Below are 14,713 nucleotides of genomic sequence, written 5' to 3' on the forward strand. Positions count from 1 at the left end.
GGTAAATAAGATTAGAGAGTTAAATTCGTGGCTCAAAGATTGGTGTGGGAGAAATGGGTTTTGTTTCATGGGGCACTGGCACCAGTACTGGGGAAAGTGGGAGCTGTACCGTTGGGATGGGCTTCATCTGAACCATGCTGGGGCCAATGTTCTGGCAAATCGTATAACTTGGGCGGTAGAGAGGGCTTTAAACTAAATAGTGGGGGCGAGGGATCAAGTAAGGGAAGAAGTGATAAATTAAAGAAAGAAGACAAGACAAGAGAGCAATGTAGCAATAAAGGAAACGATAATCAGAGAGTGGCAGAAGGGGCAGAGCATGAAAACTTAAGAGTGCACCAGCAGATAAGGCTAGAGGTTGCAAAAATAGTAAATAGGCAGCACTGAAGGCTTTGTATCTGAATGCGCTTAGCATTCGTAACAAAATGGATGAATTGACAGCTCAAATAGAAATAAATATGTATGATCTGATAACCATTACAGAGACATGGCTGCAAGATGATAAAGACTAGAACCTGAATATTCAAGGATACTTGACATTTCGGAAGGACAGCAAGTTAGGAAAAGGTGGAGGGGTAGCTCTGTTAATTAAGGATGACATGAATATAATAGAGAGAAATGACCTTAGTTCTAAAGACAAAGAAACATAGAAAATAGGAGCAAGAGAAGGCCATTCGGCCCTTCGGGCCTACTCCGCCATTCAAAATGATCATGGCTGATCATCTAACTCAGTACCCTGTTCCCGTGTTTTCCCCATATCCCTTGATCCCTTTAGCATTAAGAAATATAACTATCTCCTTCTTGAATACATTCAATGACTTGGCCTCCACTGCCTTTTGTGGTAGAGAATTTCACAGGTTCACCACCCTCTGAGTGAAGAAATGTCTCCTCATCTCGGTTCTAAATGGCATACCCTGTATCCTGAGACTGTGACCCCTGGTTCTGGACTCCCCAGCCATCGGGAAAATCCTCCCTGCATCTAGTCTGTCTAGCCCTGTTAGAATTTTATATGTTTCGATTAGATCACTTCTCATTCTTCTAAACTCTAGTGAATATAGGCCTAGTCGACCCAATCTCTCCTCATACGCCAGTCCTGCCATCCCAGGAATCAGTCTGGTAAACCTTTTTTTGCACTCCCTCCATGGAAAGGACATCCTTCCTCAGATAAGGAGATCAAGATGTAGAATCAGTTTGGGTAGAGATAAGAAATAGTAAAGGCAGGAACTCACTTGTGGGAGTAGTTTATAGGCTCCCTAACAGTAACCACACTGTAGGACAGGGTATACAGGAACAAATAATGGGGGCTTGTGAGAAAGAAACAGCGATAATCATGGGTGATTTTAATCTACATATTGATTGGAAGAATCTGATTGGCAAAGGTAGCCTGGAAGATGAGTGCATAGAGTGCTTTCAGGACAGTTTCTTAGAGCAGCACATGCTAGAGCCAACCAGAGAGCGGGCTATTCTAGATCTGGTAATGTGTAATGAGACAGGATTAATTAATGACCTCATTGTAAAGGAGTCTCCAGGTAGCAGTGATCACAATGTGATTGACTTTCGCATTCAGTTTGAGGAAAAGAAGAGTATGTCTACGACTAGTGTTTTAAACTTAAATAAGGGCAATTATGAGGGCATGAACACAGAGCTGGCTAAAGTGAACTGGGGAATTAAGTTTGGGATAGGTCAGGAGAGATGCAGTGGCAGACATTTGATGAGATAGTTCATAACACTCAGCAAAGATACATTCCAGTGAGAAAGAAAGACTCTAGGGGAAGGACGTACCATTCGTGGCTTACTAATGAAGTTAAACATTGTATCAAATTGAAAGAAAAATCATACAATTCTGCGAAGATTAGTGGCAGGTCAGAAGATTGGATAGAATGTAAAAAACAGCAAAGAATGACTAAAGGAATAATAAGGAGGGAGAAATTAGAATACGAGAGAAAGCTAGCTAGAAACATAAAAACAGATAGTAAGAGTTTTTAAAAAGGAAAAGAGTAAGTAAAGTGAGCGTTGGCCCTCTGGAGAGTGAGTCTGGGGAATTAATAATGGAGAATAAGGAAATGGCGGATGAATTGAACAGATATTTTGTGTCCGTCTTCACTGTAGAGGATAAAAATAACATGCCAGAAATAATTGTGAATCAAGAGGTGAAAGGGAGGGAGGAACTTAAAACATTTACAATCACCAGGGAAAGGGTTCTGAAAAAAATATTAGAACTAAAAGCTGACAAGTCCGCAGGTCCTGACGGACTTCATCCTAGGGTCTTAAAAGAAGTGGCTGCAGAGATACTAGAAGCATTGGTATTAATTTTCCAAAAATTCCTAGATTCTGGAAGGGCCCAATCAGATTGGAAAGTTGAAAATGTAACTCCTCTGTTCAAGAAAGGAGGGAGACAGAAAGCAGGAAACTACAGGCCAGTTGGCTTGACATCTGTCATAGGGAAAATGATAGAATCTATTATTAAGGAGGTTATAGCAGGGCACTTAGAAAATCTCAATGCAATCAGGCGGAGTCAACATGGCTTTGTGAAAGGGAAATCATGTTTGACTAATTTATTAGAGTTCTTTGAGGAAGTAACAAGCAACGTGGATAAAGGGGATCCAGTGGATGTGGTGTACATGGATTTCCAGAAAGCTTTTGACAAGGTGCCACATCAAAGGCTACTACACAAAATAAGAGATCATGGTATAGGGGGTAACATATTAGCATGGATAAAGGATTGGTTAGCTAACAGGAAACAGAGAGTAGGCATAAATGAGTCATTTTCAGGTTGGCAAGATGTAATGAGTGGAGTGCCACAGGGATCAGTGCTTGGGCCTCAACTATTTACAATCTATATCAATGACTTGGATGAAGGGACCGAATGTATGGTTGCTAAATTTGCTGATGACACAAAGGTAGATGGGAAAGTAAGTTGTGGAAATGGCATAAGGAGTCTGCAAAGGAATATAGATAGGTTAAGTGAGTGGACAAACATTTGGCAGATGGAGTGTAATGTGGGAAAATGTGAACTTGTCCACTTTGGCAGGAGGAATAGAAAAACAGTATATTATTTAAATGGAGAGAGATTGCAGAACTCTGAGGTACAGAGGGATCTCGGTGTCCTAGTAGATGAATCACAAAATTTAGTATGCAGGTATAGCAAGCGATTAGGAAGGCAAATGGAATGTTGTCATTTATTGCAAGGGGAATGGAATATAAAAGTAGCGATGTTTTGCAGGACATTAGTGAGACCACATCTAGAATACTGTGTGCAGTTTTGGTCTCCTTATTAAAGAAAGGACATAATTGCTTTAGAAGCAGTTCAGAGAAGACTCACTCGACTGATTCCTGGGATGAGGGGGTTATCTTATGAGGAAAGGTTGGACAAGTTGGGCCTGTATATATTGGAACTTAGAAGAATGAGAGGTGATCTTATTGAAACATATAAGATCCTGAGGGGACTTGAAGGGGTAGATGCTGAGAGGATGTTTCCCCTTGTGGGAGAGACTAGAATTAGGGGCCACAGTTTAAAAATAAGGGGTCTCCCATTTAAGACAGAGATAAGGAGATTTTTTTTTCTCTCAGAGGATCGTGAGTCTGTGGAACTCCTTTCCCCAGAGAGCGGTGGAGGCAGGGTCATCGAATATTTTTAAGGCTGAGTTAGATAGATTCCTGATTAATAAGGGAGTCAAGGGTTATAGTAGCTAAATGGGAAAGTAGGGTTGAGGTCACAATCAGATCAGCCATGATCTTATCAAATGGCAGAGCAGGCTCGAGGGGCCGAATGGCCTACTCCTGCTCTTAATTCGTATGTTCATAATTCGTATGTATGTAAAGCACCAACATTACTTCATTATGGAAGGAAAATGAAAACTCACATTTGCCTGTTTTAGGGGACACTGACACCAGTACTGGGCCATTGGCACCAGGGACAGGAAGGAGCTATACCGCTGGGATGGGCTCCACCTGAACCGAATTGGGACCAGATTCCCAGCGGAAAGGATAAATAGGGTGGTGCATAAGGCTTTAAACTAGCAAGGTGGGAGAAGGACCTGGTAGCAATAACAAAAGCTTAAAGATAAAAGAAACAGGGGATGAGTGTAAAGGTCGGACCATGGTAAGGAATAAAGATAACATAAATGGTCAAGGAACAAATACAGTTCTAAAACAGAAGTATAAAATAATTGTTGAAAATAAAGTAAAAGGAACAACTTTTAAAGATGAATTAAACTGCCTGTACAGCAATGTAGAGTGTCCAAAATAAAACGGGGGAACTGGAGGCAATAATCCGGAGTGAGGAACCAGGTGTAGTAGTAATAACTGAAATATGGCTACATAAAGAATAAGACTGGCCACTCAATATTGCAGGCTGTAACGTAATCAGTAAGGATGGGAAAGGAAGAAGGGGTGGATTAGCTGTACTAGTTGGAGATAACATAATGGCAGCAGAAAAAAGGGACATAACTAACAGAAGGATAGAAACAGAATCCATATGGATTGAAATAACAGATAAGAAAGGATCGATCACGTTAATAGGGGCACCCTACAGACCACTTAATAGTGGAAAGGGTATGGAGGAAGAAATATGTAAGCAAATATGTGAAATGAGTAAAGGAATAATAATCATTGGAGATTTTAACTATCCCCAAAAAACTGGCAAGAAGAGGTAGGTAAAGGGGTACAGGGAATAGAGCATTTACAATATGCGCAGGACTCCTTTCTTACCCAGTTTGTAAAAAGCCCAACAAGAGAGGAAGCACTGCTGGATCTATTAATGGGAAATGAACCAGAACAGATAAAAGAAGTAAGCATAGGGGAACATATAGACAATAGCAATCATGACATAATAAGGCTTAAGATAAAGATTGAGAAGTAAGTAAGACAAATACCAAAATAAAAAATTGGAAAAAATCTGATTTTCAGTGGATGAGGATGAAACTAGGGAAAATAAACTGGAAAAATTTACTGATAAAAAGAAGAAATAGAACATCAGTGGGAAACATTTAAAACGGTGATCAATAGAGTCCAGGAGAAATATATCCCACTAAAAAGCAAGAACAAACTAGCCAGTAAAGATACACCATGGATGAATAAAGAAATAATGGCAAAATTGAAACTAAAGAAAAGGCATAGAGTAAGTAAATAGTCAGCAAAGGAAAGAATGCCAAAAGGGAATATGAAAAGATTAGGAAAGAAGATAAAATCAATTAGAAAGGCAAAGAGAAACAACAAAATTAAATTATCAAGGGATATAAAAATAAATCGTAAAGTATTCTACAGACATATAAATAACAAAGGAAAAATCAGGATAGGGCTAGGGCTACTAAGGGATGCGCACGATAAATTCACAGCAAAATGACAGAAATGTTAAATAATTACTTTGCCACGGTATTTACCAGGGAGACTATCATGGTGGGCATTGGAAAAACAGATCAAAAAAGGTATGAGGACATTCAAGATAGAAAGGGGTGAGTCAATTGATAAACTAATCAAACTTAGAGAGGAAAAAAAACCTCTTCCGATTGCATCCGGGCATATTAAAAGAAGTTTGGAGAGAGACAGCGGAGGCTTTATTTTTATTATTATTATTCCTTCATGGGATGTGGGCGTCGCTGGCGAGGCCGGCATTTATTGCCCATCCCTAATTGCCCTTGGCTAATTGGTCTATAGTTCCCTGGGCTGATTCTATCTCCTTTTTAAATATAGGAATCACAATAGCTATTCCCTATGCCAGTGGCATAGGGAATAGCTATTGTGATTCCTATATTTTAAAAAGGAGATAGAATCAGCCCAGGGAACTATAGACCAATTAGCTTAACGTCGGTGGTAGGGAAGATAATGGAATCCTTACTCAAAGATGTAATAGAAAAACTACTAGAAACCGAAAATATAATAAAGAATAGTCAGCACGGATTTCAAAATGGAAGATAATGCTTGACCAAACTTATTGAATTTTTTGAAGAATTAACAGAAAGAGTAGACAAGCGTAATTTAGTAGATGGAATATATTTGGATTTTCAAAAGTCCTTCAATAACTAAGGTGGAACCAAGAGACAAGTAGCAGAATTAATAGCATGCTGGCTACAAACCAGAAAACAAAGAGTAGGGGTTAAGGGTAGCTACTCATACTGGCAAAAGGTGGGAAGTGGTGTTCCACAAGGGTCGGTGCTGGGACCACTGTTGTTTACCATTTACATAAATGATTTGGACTCGGGAATTGGAAGTACAATTTCAAAATTTGCAGATGACACCAAATCGGAGGGTATAATTAATACCGAGAACTGTGACAATATACAGGAAGACTTTAATAAACTTGCATAATGGACGTGTAATTGGCAAATGAATTTCAATTGGGGTAAGTGTGAGGTATTCCATTTTGGTAGGAAGAATAAGGGGACACATACTGCTTGGATAATGGTGTAGAGGAGAAGAGGGATCTGGGGATAGAAATGCACAAATTACCAAAAGTAGCGATGCAGGTTAATAAGGCCGTAAAAAAATTGGGGTTCATTTCTCGAGGGATAGAATTAAAAAGCAGAGGCGTTATGTTAAACTTATATAGACCATTGGTTAGATCACACTTTCACACTTAGAGTACTGTGAACAGTTCTGATCCTCCATATTATAAAAAGGATATTGAGGCATTGGTGAAGGTGCAGAAAGAACTTACTAGGATGATAACAGAACTGAGAAGTTATACCTATTAGGAAGGATTGAGCAGGCTGGGACTCTTTTCTCTAGAATTGAGACGACTGAGGGGTGAGCTGATAGAAGTCTTTAAGATTAGGAAAGGGTTTGATAGGGTAGATGTTGAGACGGTGTTTCCACTTGCGGGGGAGACTGTAACTAGGGGCCATAAATATCAGATAGACACTAATAAATCCAATAAGCAATTGAGGAGAAACTTCTTTATCCAGAGAGTGGTTAGAATGTGGAACTCGCTACCACAACGAATAGTTGAGGTGACCAGCATAGATGCATTTAATGGGAAGCTTGATAACACGTGAGGGAGAAAAGACTAGAAGGATATGCCGATGGGGATAGATAATGTAGGGAGCAGGCTCTTGCGGAACATAAATACCGGTATAGACCTGTTCGGCCGAACGGCCTGTTTCTGTGTTGTACAATCTATGTAATTCTATACAATTCTATGCTATGTCACTGATCTCTGTGTCAGGTGTATTTCAAATACCAACTTGTGTTATGGTATCAATATCATGTAAATATGTTTGCCATAAACTAACAAGTTTGCTATAGTGAAGGAAGCTCATTTATTGCGTACTCAACCTGACAGTTGGAAACGTGAAGAAATATACGATGGTTATTAAACATTGCGTTCAACTTAACTGTTTGGAACTTGGGTGTCATTCCATCATCATTAATAGGAACTTCTGCAAGCCTTTGCCCAAAAAATGTCGTAGTGCGTATAATAATAAAACTCCACTAATAGATCAGTATGACTATAACGCCAGTTACAGTAGGGAGACTAGGTTTTTCCCCTGGTTTGTGCCCAGCTAGCATTATTCCGCCTGGGCGGTAGTCGGAGCTATACATTTCATCTCATTATCGCTTGGCTCGTGAGTTAAAAGTTAGCCACGTTTCCCACTCCTACCCACCAGTCAATCAGTCAAACTGGGAAGCGTGCACTGGATGTAGCTCAGCTCTGGTATCTACATACTTAACTAGCTCGCTAACACTCTCTCGATACACAGGCATGGCAAACGACACTTCACTGAGATACCAGAGGACTGACGGTGCCTGGAAGGTTATGGGTCACATGCTAGAAAGGGACAAAAGGCGGGAAAAAGAATCTTGTTTTTTAAAAAAGTGTTGATTCTGACTTTTGAAGGAAAACAGAAATAGTGAGGCCAGCCCAATATCAGGCTCAGTGACCAGCAGATTTCAGTCTTTACGCTCGGAGCCCAATTTCAGGACTTGTACTAATTCTGGTCATTTTGTACACAGTAATATCCTTGTCTTCTAACCTATCAACAACCAGGCAGTTAAAATACTCAGGTAGAAGCACTTCATGGAAAGAGAGGGAGCCATTCCCCTTTCGGAATTCGGAAGAGAGGTAAATTGTCGTCCCTTGGTTGGCGAGATAGTGCAGTGTTCTTATTAGCGAGGGGTAAGTAACTGAGCTATAGACAATATCAGAACCTAGGATGAAGTCATAGTCGGTAGGAAAGTTAGTTTGATCTTCACCCCAGGTCAGGGGACGGACTTTTAGACGATGTCTGCTGGCAGTGGGGATGTTGGTGGAGACATTATATTCTATTTGCTTCAGGGTGTCCGGTTGATCTGTCATGGTAACTGCTCCACCTGACAAGAAGAAAAAAAAATCCAATTCCAATCATGATTTGCTGTAAACAACAGTCAGATCCTACACGGTGATCATAGAGGCAAAAAGTAACGGTCTCCAAATAAGACGGTGGATCTGTGAGCAAGTATTGTCCCAAACAGTGACAGACACTAGGAATCACTCACAGGCAGGATTCTAATCCACAAAGCACGCCCCCAGAAGGCACTGACCCATAGGGTAAAGGATCAATATGCTGAAAGGGATCAAAATACTGGCTGCGTAAGGTGGGACTTTCCAAGGGTAAGTAAAATTAGATCGATATAAAAAAATTGTTTTTTAAAGGACGTGGAGAAGTTAATCGATCTAACTTGCTCCACTCACCCTTTCGAAATGATTGACTCCTGAAAGTTGTGCCTTTCCACGACAGCAGGAGGCATTGCCACTGAGCAAAATCCTGTTCCTCCCGAGAATGCTACACGCACGTCCTGCCAGCATTGGTCACCGTACGGCGATTACCGGCAGGATTCCCCCCCTCCTAGTCCAGGGGTAAGGAGGCTGTGTTGCAGCACCCCTAGAAAGCGTTCATTCCAACAACACTTAACTATTTCTTTAATTTTGAGATCAATTTCGTTAGCAGACTGATTCAACATCTAACTGTAGGAAAACCTTCAAGGTTGTGCTGCAATAATATGTGGTACTAATTTCAGCCATTACAATTCATAGAATGATACAGCACAGAATGAGACCATTCAACCACCGTGTCTATGCTGACTCTTTGAAATAACTGTCCAGTTAGTCCTAAGCCTCTGCTCTCTTCCCATAGCCCTGCAAATTTCTACTTTTCAAGTATTTATCCAATTCCCTTTTGAAAGTTACTATTGAATCTGCTTCCACCACTCTTTTCAGGTCGTGCAGTGCAGATCATAACAACTCGCTGGGTAAAAAAAATCTCCTCATTCCCCTCTGGATTTTTTGCCAATTGTCTTAAATCTGTGCCCTGATTACCGACCTTCCTGCCAGTGGAAACAGTTTCTCCCGATCTACTCTATCAAAACCTCTCACAATTGTGAACACTTCCAATAAATCTCCCCTTAATTTTCTCCGCTCTAAGGAGAACAATCCCAGCTTCTCTTGTCTCTCCACATACCTTGATAAAAGATAATTAATTTACCCCTCATCCCTGGTACCATTCTGGTAAATCCCCACTGCACATCTCCAAGACCTTGACATCCTTACTAAAATGTGTTGCCCAAAATTGGACACAACACTCTAGATGAGGCCTTACCAGTGATTTATTAAGGTTTATCATAACTTCCTTACTTTTGTACTTTATGCCTCTATTTAAAAGCCAACGACCGGGTATGCTTTTTGAACAACACTATCAACTTGTCCTGCCATCTTCAAAGATTTATTGTACGTGAACCTCCTAGGTCTCTCTGTTCCTGCACCACCTTTAAAATTATACCATTTAATTTATATTGTCTACCAGATTGGTAGGCTAGAATTATAGCTTTCGCAGATATGTTATGACCCCATAAAAGGAAATGTCGAGTCTTTGGATTTGGGGATTGCTAGAAACTGGGTATATCGAATGATTGTTATCAAAAACAGAGATAAAATGAATCGGAAAGGAATCTGTTTCTGAGCTCGTGTTGATAGGACCCGGACATTTCCGACAACCGTGGTCGTAATGCAGCATTCCGTGTATATGTCTCTGAATGGTTGTCATGCAGTTGCGTCTATTAAAACAGTTGAATAAAGAATCATATTACCATTACGTCTAGAAGTCTTGCACTGGTTTAGTAAATTTTCTGTGCCTAATTTTCTGAAACTCGGCGTTGGATTCCCCGAATCTACGACATAATGACATTATACCCCGATGTTTTTAAATCATACTTTCCAGACTGTATCGATGTCGGTCAGCGGATGCCACTTACACTTACACGCTTCTTACAGAAGATGCAAATGCCATCTTCTAACAGAAAACTAATACTGGGCATTGGCAGTGTTTAAGAGGATTCATATACACTAACCTGAGCACATTGCTAGAGCCAGATTTCTATGTCAAATATATGGGAGGAAATGGGTGAATTATATTTGTTTCCTGTGATGAGAATGGGTTGGTCAGATGGGTGGAACAGTGGCAAATGGAATTTAACCCAGAAAAGTGCGAGGTGATGCACTTTGGAGGGACTAACAAGGCAAGGGAATACACAATGAATGGGAGGACCCTAGGCAAGACAGAGGGTCAGAGGGATCTTGGTGTGCAAGTTCACAGATCCCTGAAGACGGCGGAACAGGTAGATAAGGTGGTAAAGAAGGCATATGGGATACTTGCCTTTATTAGCCGAGGCATAGAATATAAGAGCAAGGAGGTTATGATGGAGCTGTATAAAACACTGGTTAGGCCACAGCTGGAGTACTGTGTGCAGTTCTGGTCGCCACACTACAGGAAGGATGTGATCACTTTGGAGAGGGTGCAGAGGAGATTCACCAGGATGTTACCAGGGCTGGAGCGCTTCAGCTATGAAGAGAGACTGGGAAGATTGGGTTTGTTTTCCTTGGAGCAGAGGAGGCTGAGGGGGGACATGATTGAGGTGTACAAAATTATGAGGGGCACAGATAGGATGGATACTAAGGAGCTTTTTCCCTTCGTTGAGGGTTCTATAACAAGGGGACATAGATTCAAGGTAAAAGGCGGGAGGTTTAGAGGGGATTTGAGAAGGAACTTTTTCACCCAGAGGGTGGTTGGAGTCTGGAACTCACTGCCTGAAAGGGGTGTGGAGGCAGGAACCCTCACAACATTCAAGAAGCATTTGGATGAGCACTTGAAATGCCATAGCATACAAGGCTACGGACCAAATGCTGGAATATGGGATTAGAGTAGACAGGGCTGATGGCCGGCGCGGACACGATGGGCCGAAGGGCCTCTATCCGTGCTGTATGACTCTATGACTCTATGAGAATCTCACTTTGAAACTTATTGTGGCTCATTTATATTATCTTTGAAATTATTATTTAACAAATGAAAGTTCACAGTAATGACTTGCAATGAATTCTGCCCAAGCCCCGTGTAATTGTGAGGGAGGCGGGGATCAATCACATGTTCATCACTACCTTCCAGATATAGACAAGCCTTATCATTATTGCCCACATTCCTTTCTGATATTAAGAAAATTGTAAAGTTAGTTTCATTTCCAACATTTAACTCACCTAGTAGGGTTACTAAAATCCCCACGATCCCAGTGCCCGATCCCAGCTCAATCACTTTCTTCCCAGTAAAACTGATCTTCTCCTTCTCAAAGTACCGACAAAGAGCAATCCCCTGAAAATATTGAACACACACACACACACACGCAAGTTAGGATTAACATGTTCAGAAAATAATTCAAAGAACTCGTGCCCCAATGCCTGCTGCCAAACAAGTACGGGGCACGGGTTTAAATAACTCCCTGAAGAGTAAACGTTACTATGGCACTTCCGCCCACCAATTCCCTCGATCAACTTTCAACAGCGTAACCAAAGCTACACCGATGACTCAGTGTGACTGCAGCACCTGGTTGGAGTACTGACTCTCAAAGACCAGGAAGGTTCTCAGTTCCATCGATGGCGTGAACTGAGTTAGCCACCCTCGTAAATACTATTCAATGACCTTGTCCTTAATTGAGCGCACTGCGTGGATAGGGCCGGCACCAGCAACAATGTCCACGGCCTCTGTAGAAGTTCCGCGTCAGGCCTCACTCCATTTAGGGCGAGGCAGCAGCGGACGATTGTTGAACAGCATAGGTCAGCAACTCCAGGAGGAGAGGGGGAAATTGGAGGGTGGAAATATAAAACACCCCACCGACACCAGTGAGGGCAGGTTATTTAATCAGCTTCACTCGAGCCCCTAACCCTTAGTAAAACCAAGGCTTCAGACCAGGTGCCGGAGAAATGTACACTCTTCTGTTATGTGTGAGAAGTTCACGTTCCAAGCAGGTACACAGCGGTCTGTGTACAAGATGTGCCAGATCGGTGATCTATTTTAAAAGCGCATTTTTCTGAGAAAAGGAGGATGATTGCAAACCCATTGCAACTGAGAACAGAGAAAGAGGTCATATTTACTCTGAAAAATACATAAGATGCTAAATCAAAAGCAAAATACTGCGGATGCTGGAAATCTCAATTAAAAACTGAAAATGCTGGAGAAGCTCAGCAAGTCAGGCAGCATCTGTGGAGAAAGAAACAGTTAATGTTTCAGGTCGAAGAACTTTCGTCAGAACTGGAAGATGTTAAAGAGTTAAAGTTTTTGAGCAAGTATAGAGCCAGGGAAAGGGGGAGAGGAAAGAACAAAAGGGAAGTTCTGTGATAGGGTGGAGGGTACAAGTGATTAAATGACAAAAGGGATAATGGTGCAAGGCAAGGAAGGTGGTAATGGGACAGGTTAAGAAACAAAAGATTGATCAGGAGTAGCTGTAAATGGCAACAGCAGAACCATTACCAGCACTAGCTGACCGAAAAAATGGGAGCAGTGGTTATGATCTGAAGTTACTGAAGTCAATGTTGAGTTCGGAAGGTTGTAAAGTGCCTAATCGAAAAATGAGGTGCTGTTCCTCGAGCTTCGGTTGAGCTTCATTGGAACAGTGTAAGAGGCCGAGGACAGAGAGGTCAGAGTGGGAGTAGGAATTAAAATGGCAAGTGACCAACAGGTCAAGGTTACACTTAGGGACAGAGCGGAGGTGTTCAGCAAAGCGATCACCCAGTCTGCGTTTGGTCTCCCCAATGTAGAGCAGACCGCATTGTAAGCAGCGGATACAGTATAGTAAATTGAAAGAAGTACAAGTAAATCGCTGTTTCACCTGGAAGGAATGTTTGGGGCCCTGGATAGTGGGAAGAGAGGAGGTGAAGGGGCAGGTGTTGCATCTCCTGCGCTCGCTCGGGAAGGTGTCGTGGGGAGGAGAGTGGGTGTTGGGGGTGATGGAAGAGTGGACCAGGGTGTCGTGGAGACACCGGTCCTTTTGGAATGCTGAAAGGGGAGGGGAGCGGAAGATGTGTGTGGTGGTGGGATCGCGCTGGAGGTGGCGGAAATGACGAAGGATGATTCGTTGAATGTGGAGGCTGGTGGGGTGGAAGGTGAGGATCGGGCGGGCCCTATCATGGTTCTGGGAGGGAAGGGAAGGGGTGACGGCAGAAGTGCGGGGAATTTATAACCTTCAAGACTCAACATTGATTTCGATAACTTCAGATCATAACCACTGCTCCCATTTTTTCGGTCAGCTATTGCTGGTAATGGTTCTGCTGCTGCAATTTACAGCTACTCCTGATCAATATAACCTGTCCCATTACCATCTTCCTTGCCTTGCGCCATCATCCCTTTTGTCATTAAATCACTCGTGCCCTCTACCCTATCACAGGCCTTCCCTTTAGTTCTTTCCTCCCCTTCCTCCCTATCGCCCCCGACCTTTCCCTGGCTCTGTACTTGCTCAAAAACCTTAACTCTCTTAACATCTTCCAGTTCTGACGAAAGGTCTTCGACCTGAAACATTAACTCTGTTTCTCTCTCCACAGATGCCGCCTGACTTGCTGAGCTTCTCCAGCATTTTCTGTTTTTAATACATAAGATGCGACAGGTCGGCTTTTCCTCTGTCCCACTAATGCAGAGAACTTACAGAGTCCCAGACATAAGCAGAAACGCCCAAGTTCACGCCCATAGCGATCTTTAAACTGTATCCGCAGAACTCGAAGTTGTCCTGCCTGATGAAGCAAGGCGAATCGTGATCCTTCTTCTTTGAGGCATCGTCTCCGGAATTCTCCAGGCATAGGGCTGTCGTCATATTTTCTAAACTTCCTCTGGAATTCCCCTGATGCATCCTCTGGGATCTGCAATGGGATTCGCTCGAGGCGCAACTTGCATTAATATAGCGTCCCTCGCATCCTCGGGACGTCCCAAAGCTCCTCATAGCCAATCATGTGCAATTACTGTTGTTGTACAATCAATCAACGCCCGGTTCCATAAAGAGTCATGAGATAAATGATCAGATATTTAATATTGGACAGAACACCGGGAGAACTCCGCGGCTCCTTTACAAATAATGCCAACGGATCCTTTACACCTGGAAAGAGGGCCCCTTGGATTAACGTCCCAGGCCGAACAAATACACCACCAGCAACAACAGAGCACTCCCTCCGTACTGCAATGGAGTGTGGATCTGCATTATGAGCTCAGGTTCCTCATTGGAGCTTGAGACCACGGCCATCAGCTCAGAGGCCAGAATGCTATCACTGAGCCAAAATAACAATTCAGACGAACATGGGTAGGCCATTCAGCCCCTTGGGACTGTTCCACCATTCAGTGAAATCATGGGTGATCTCTATGCTAACTCCAACCACCCGCATTGGCTTCATATCCCTTAACACCCTTGGCTAGCAAAAATCTATCGATCCCAGATT

At 42.4% G+C, this 14,713-nt stretch overlaps 1 protein-coding gene across 1 annotated transcript; it reads right to left on the reverse strand.

Moving 5' to 3' along the window:
• Positions 1-7,891: 7,891 nt before the first annotated feature.
• LOC137326590 (EEF1A lysine methyltransferase 3-like) lies at positions 7,892-14,097 on the reverse strand. Its single transcript, XM_067991846.1, has 3 exons — positions 13,933-14,097; positions 11,498-11,609; positions 7,892-8,304 (listed from the first exon to the last, which is right to left on the reverse strand). Exons 1-3 carry the CDS (start codon positions 14,095-14,097, stop codon positions 7,892-7,894), a joined length of 690 nt encoding a protein of 229 aa, XP_067847947.1.
• Positions 14,098-14,713: the final 616 nt, after the last annotated feature.

This window comes from Heptranchias perlo, chromosome 10 (genome assembly GCF_035084215.1).
Source record: "Heptranchias perlo isolate sHepPer1 chromosome 10, sHepPer1.hap1, whole genome shotgun sequence".
Classification (NCBI taxonomy): domain Eukaryota; kingdom Metazoa; phylum Chordata; class Chondrichthyes; order Hexanchiformes; family Hexanchidae; genus Heptranchias; species Heptranchias perlo.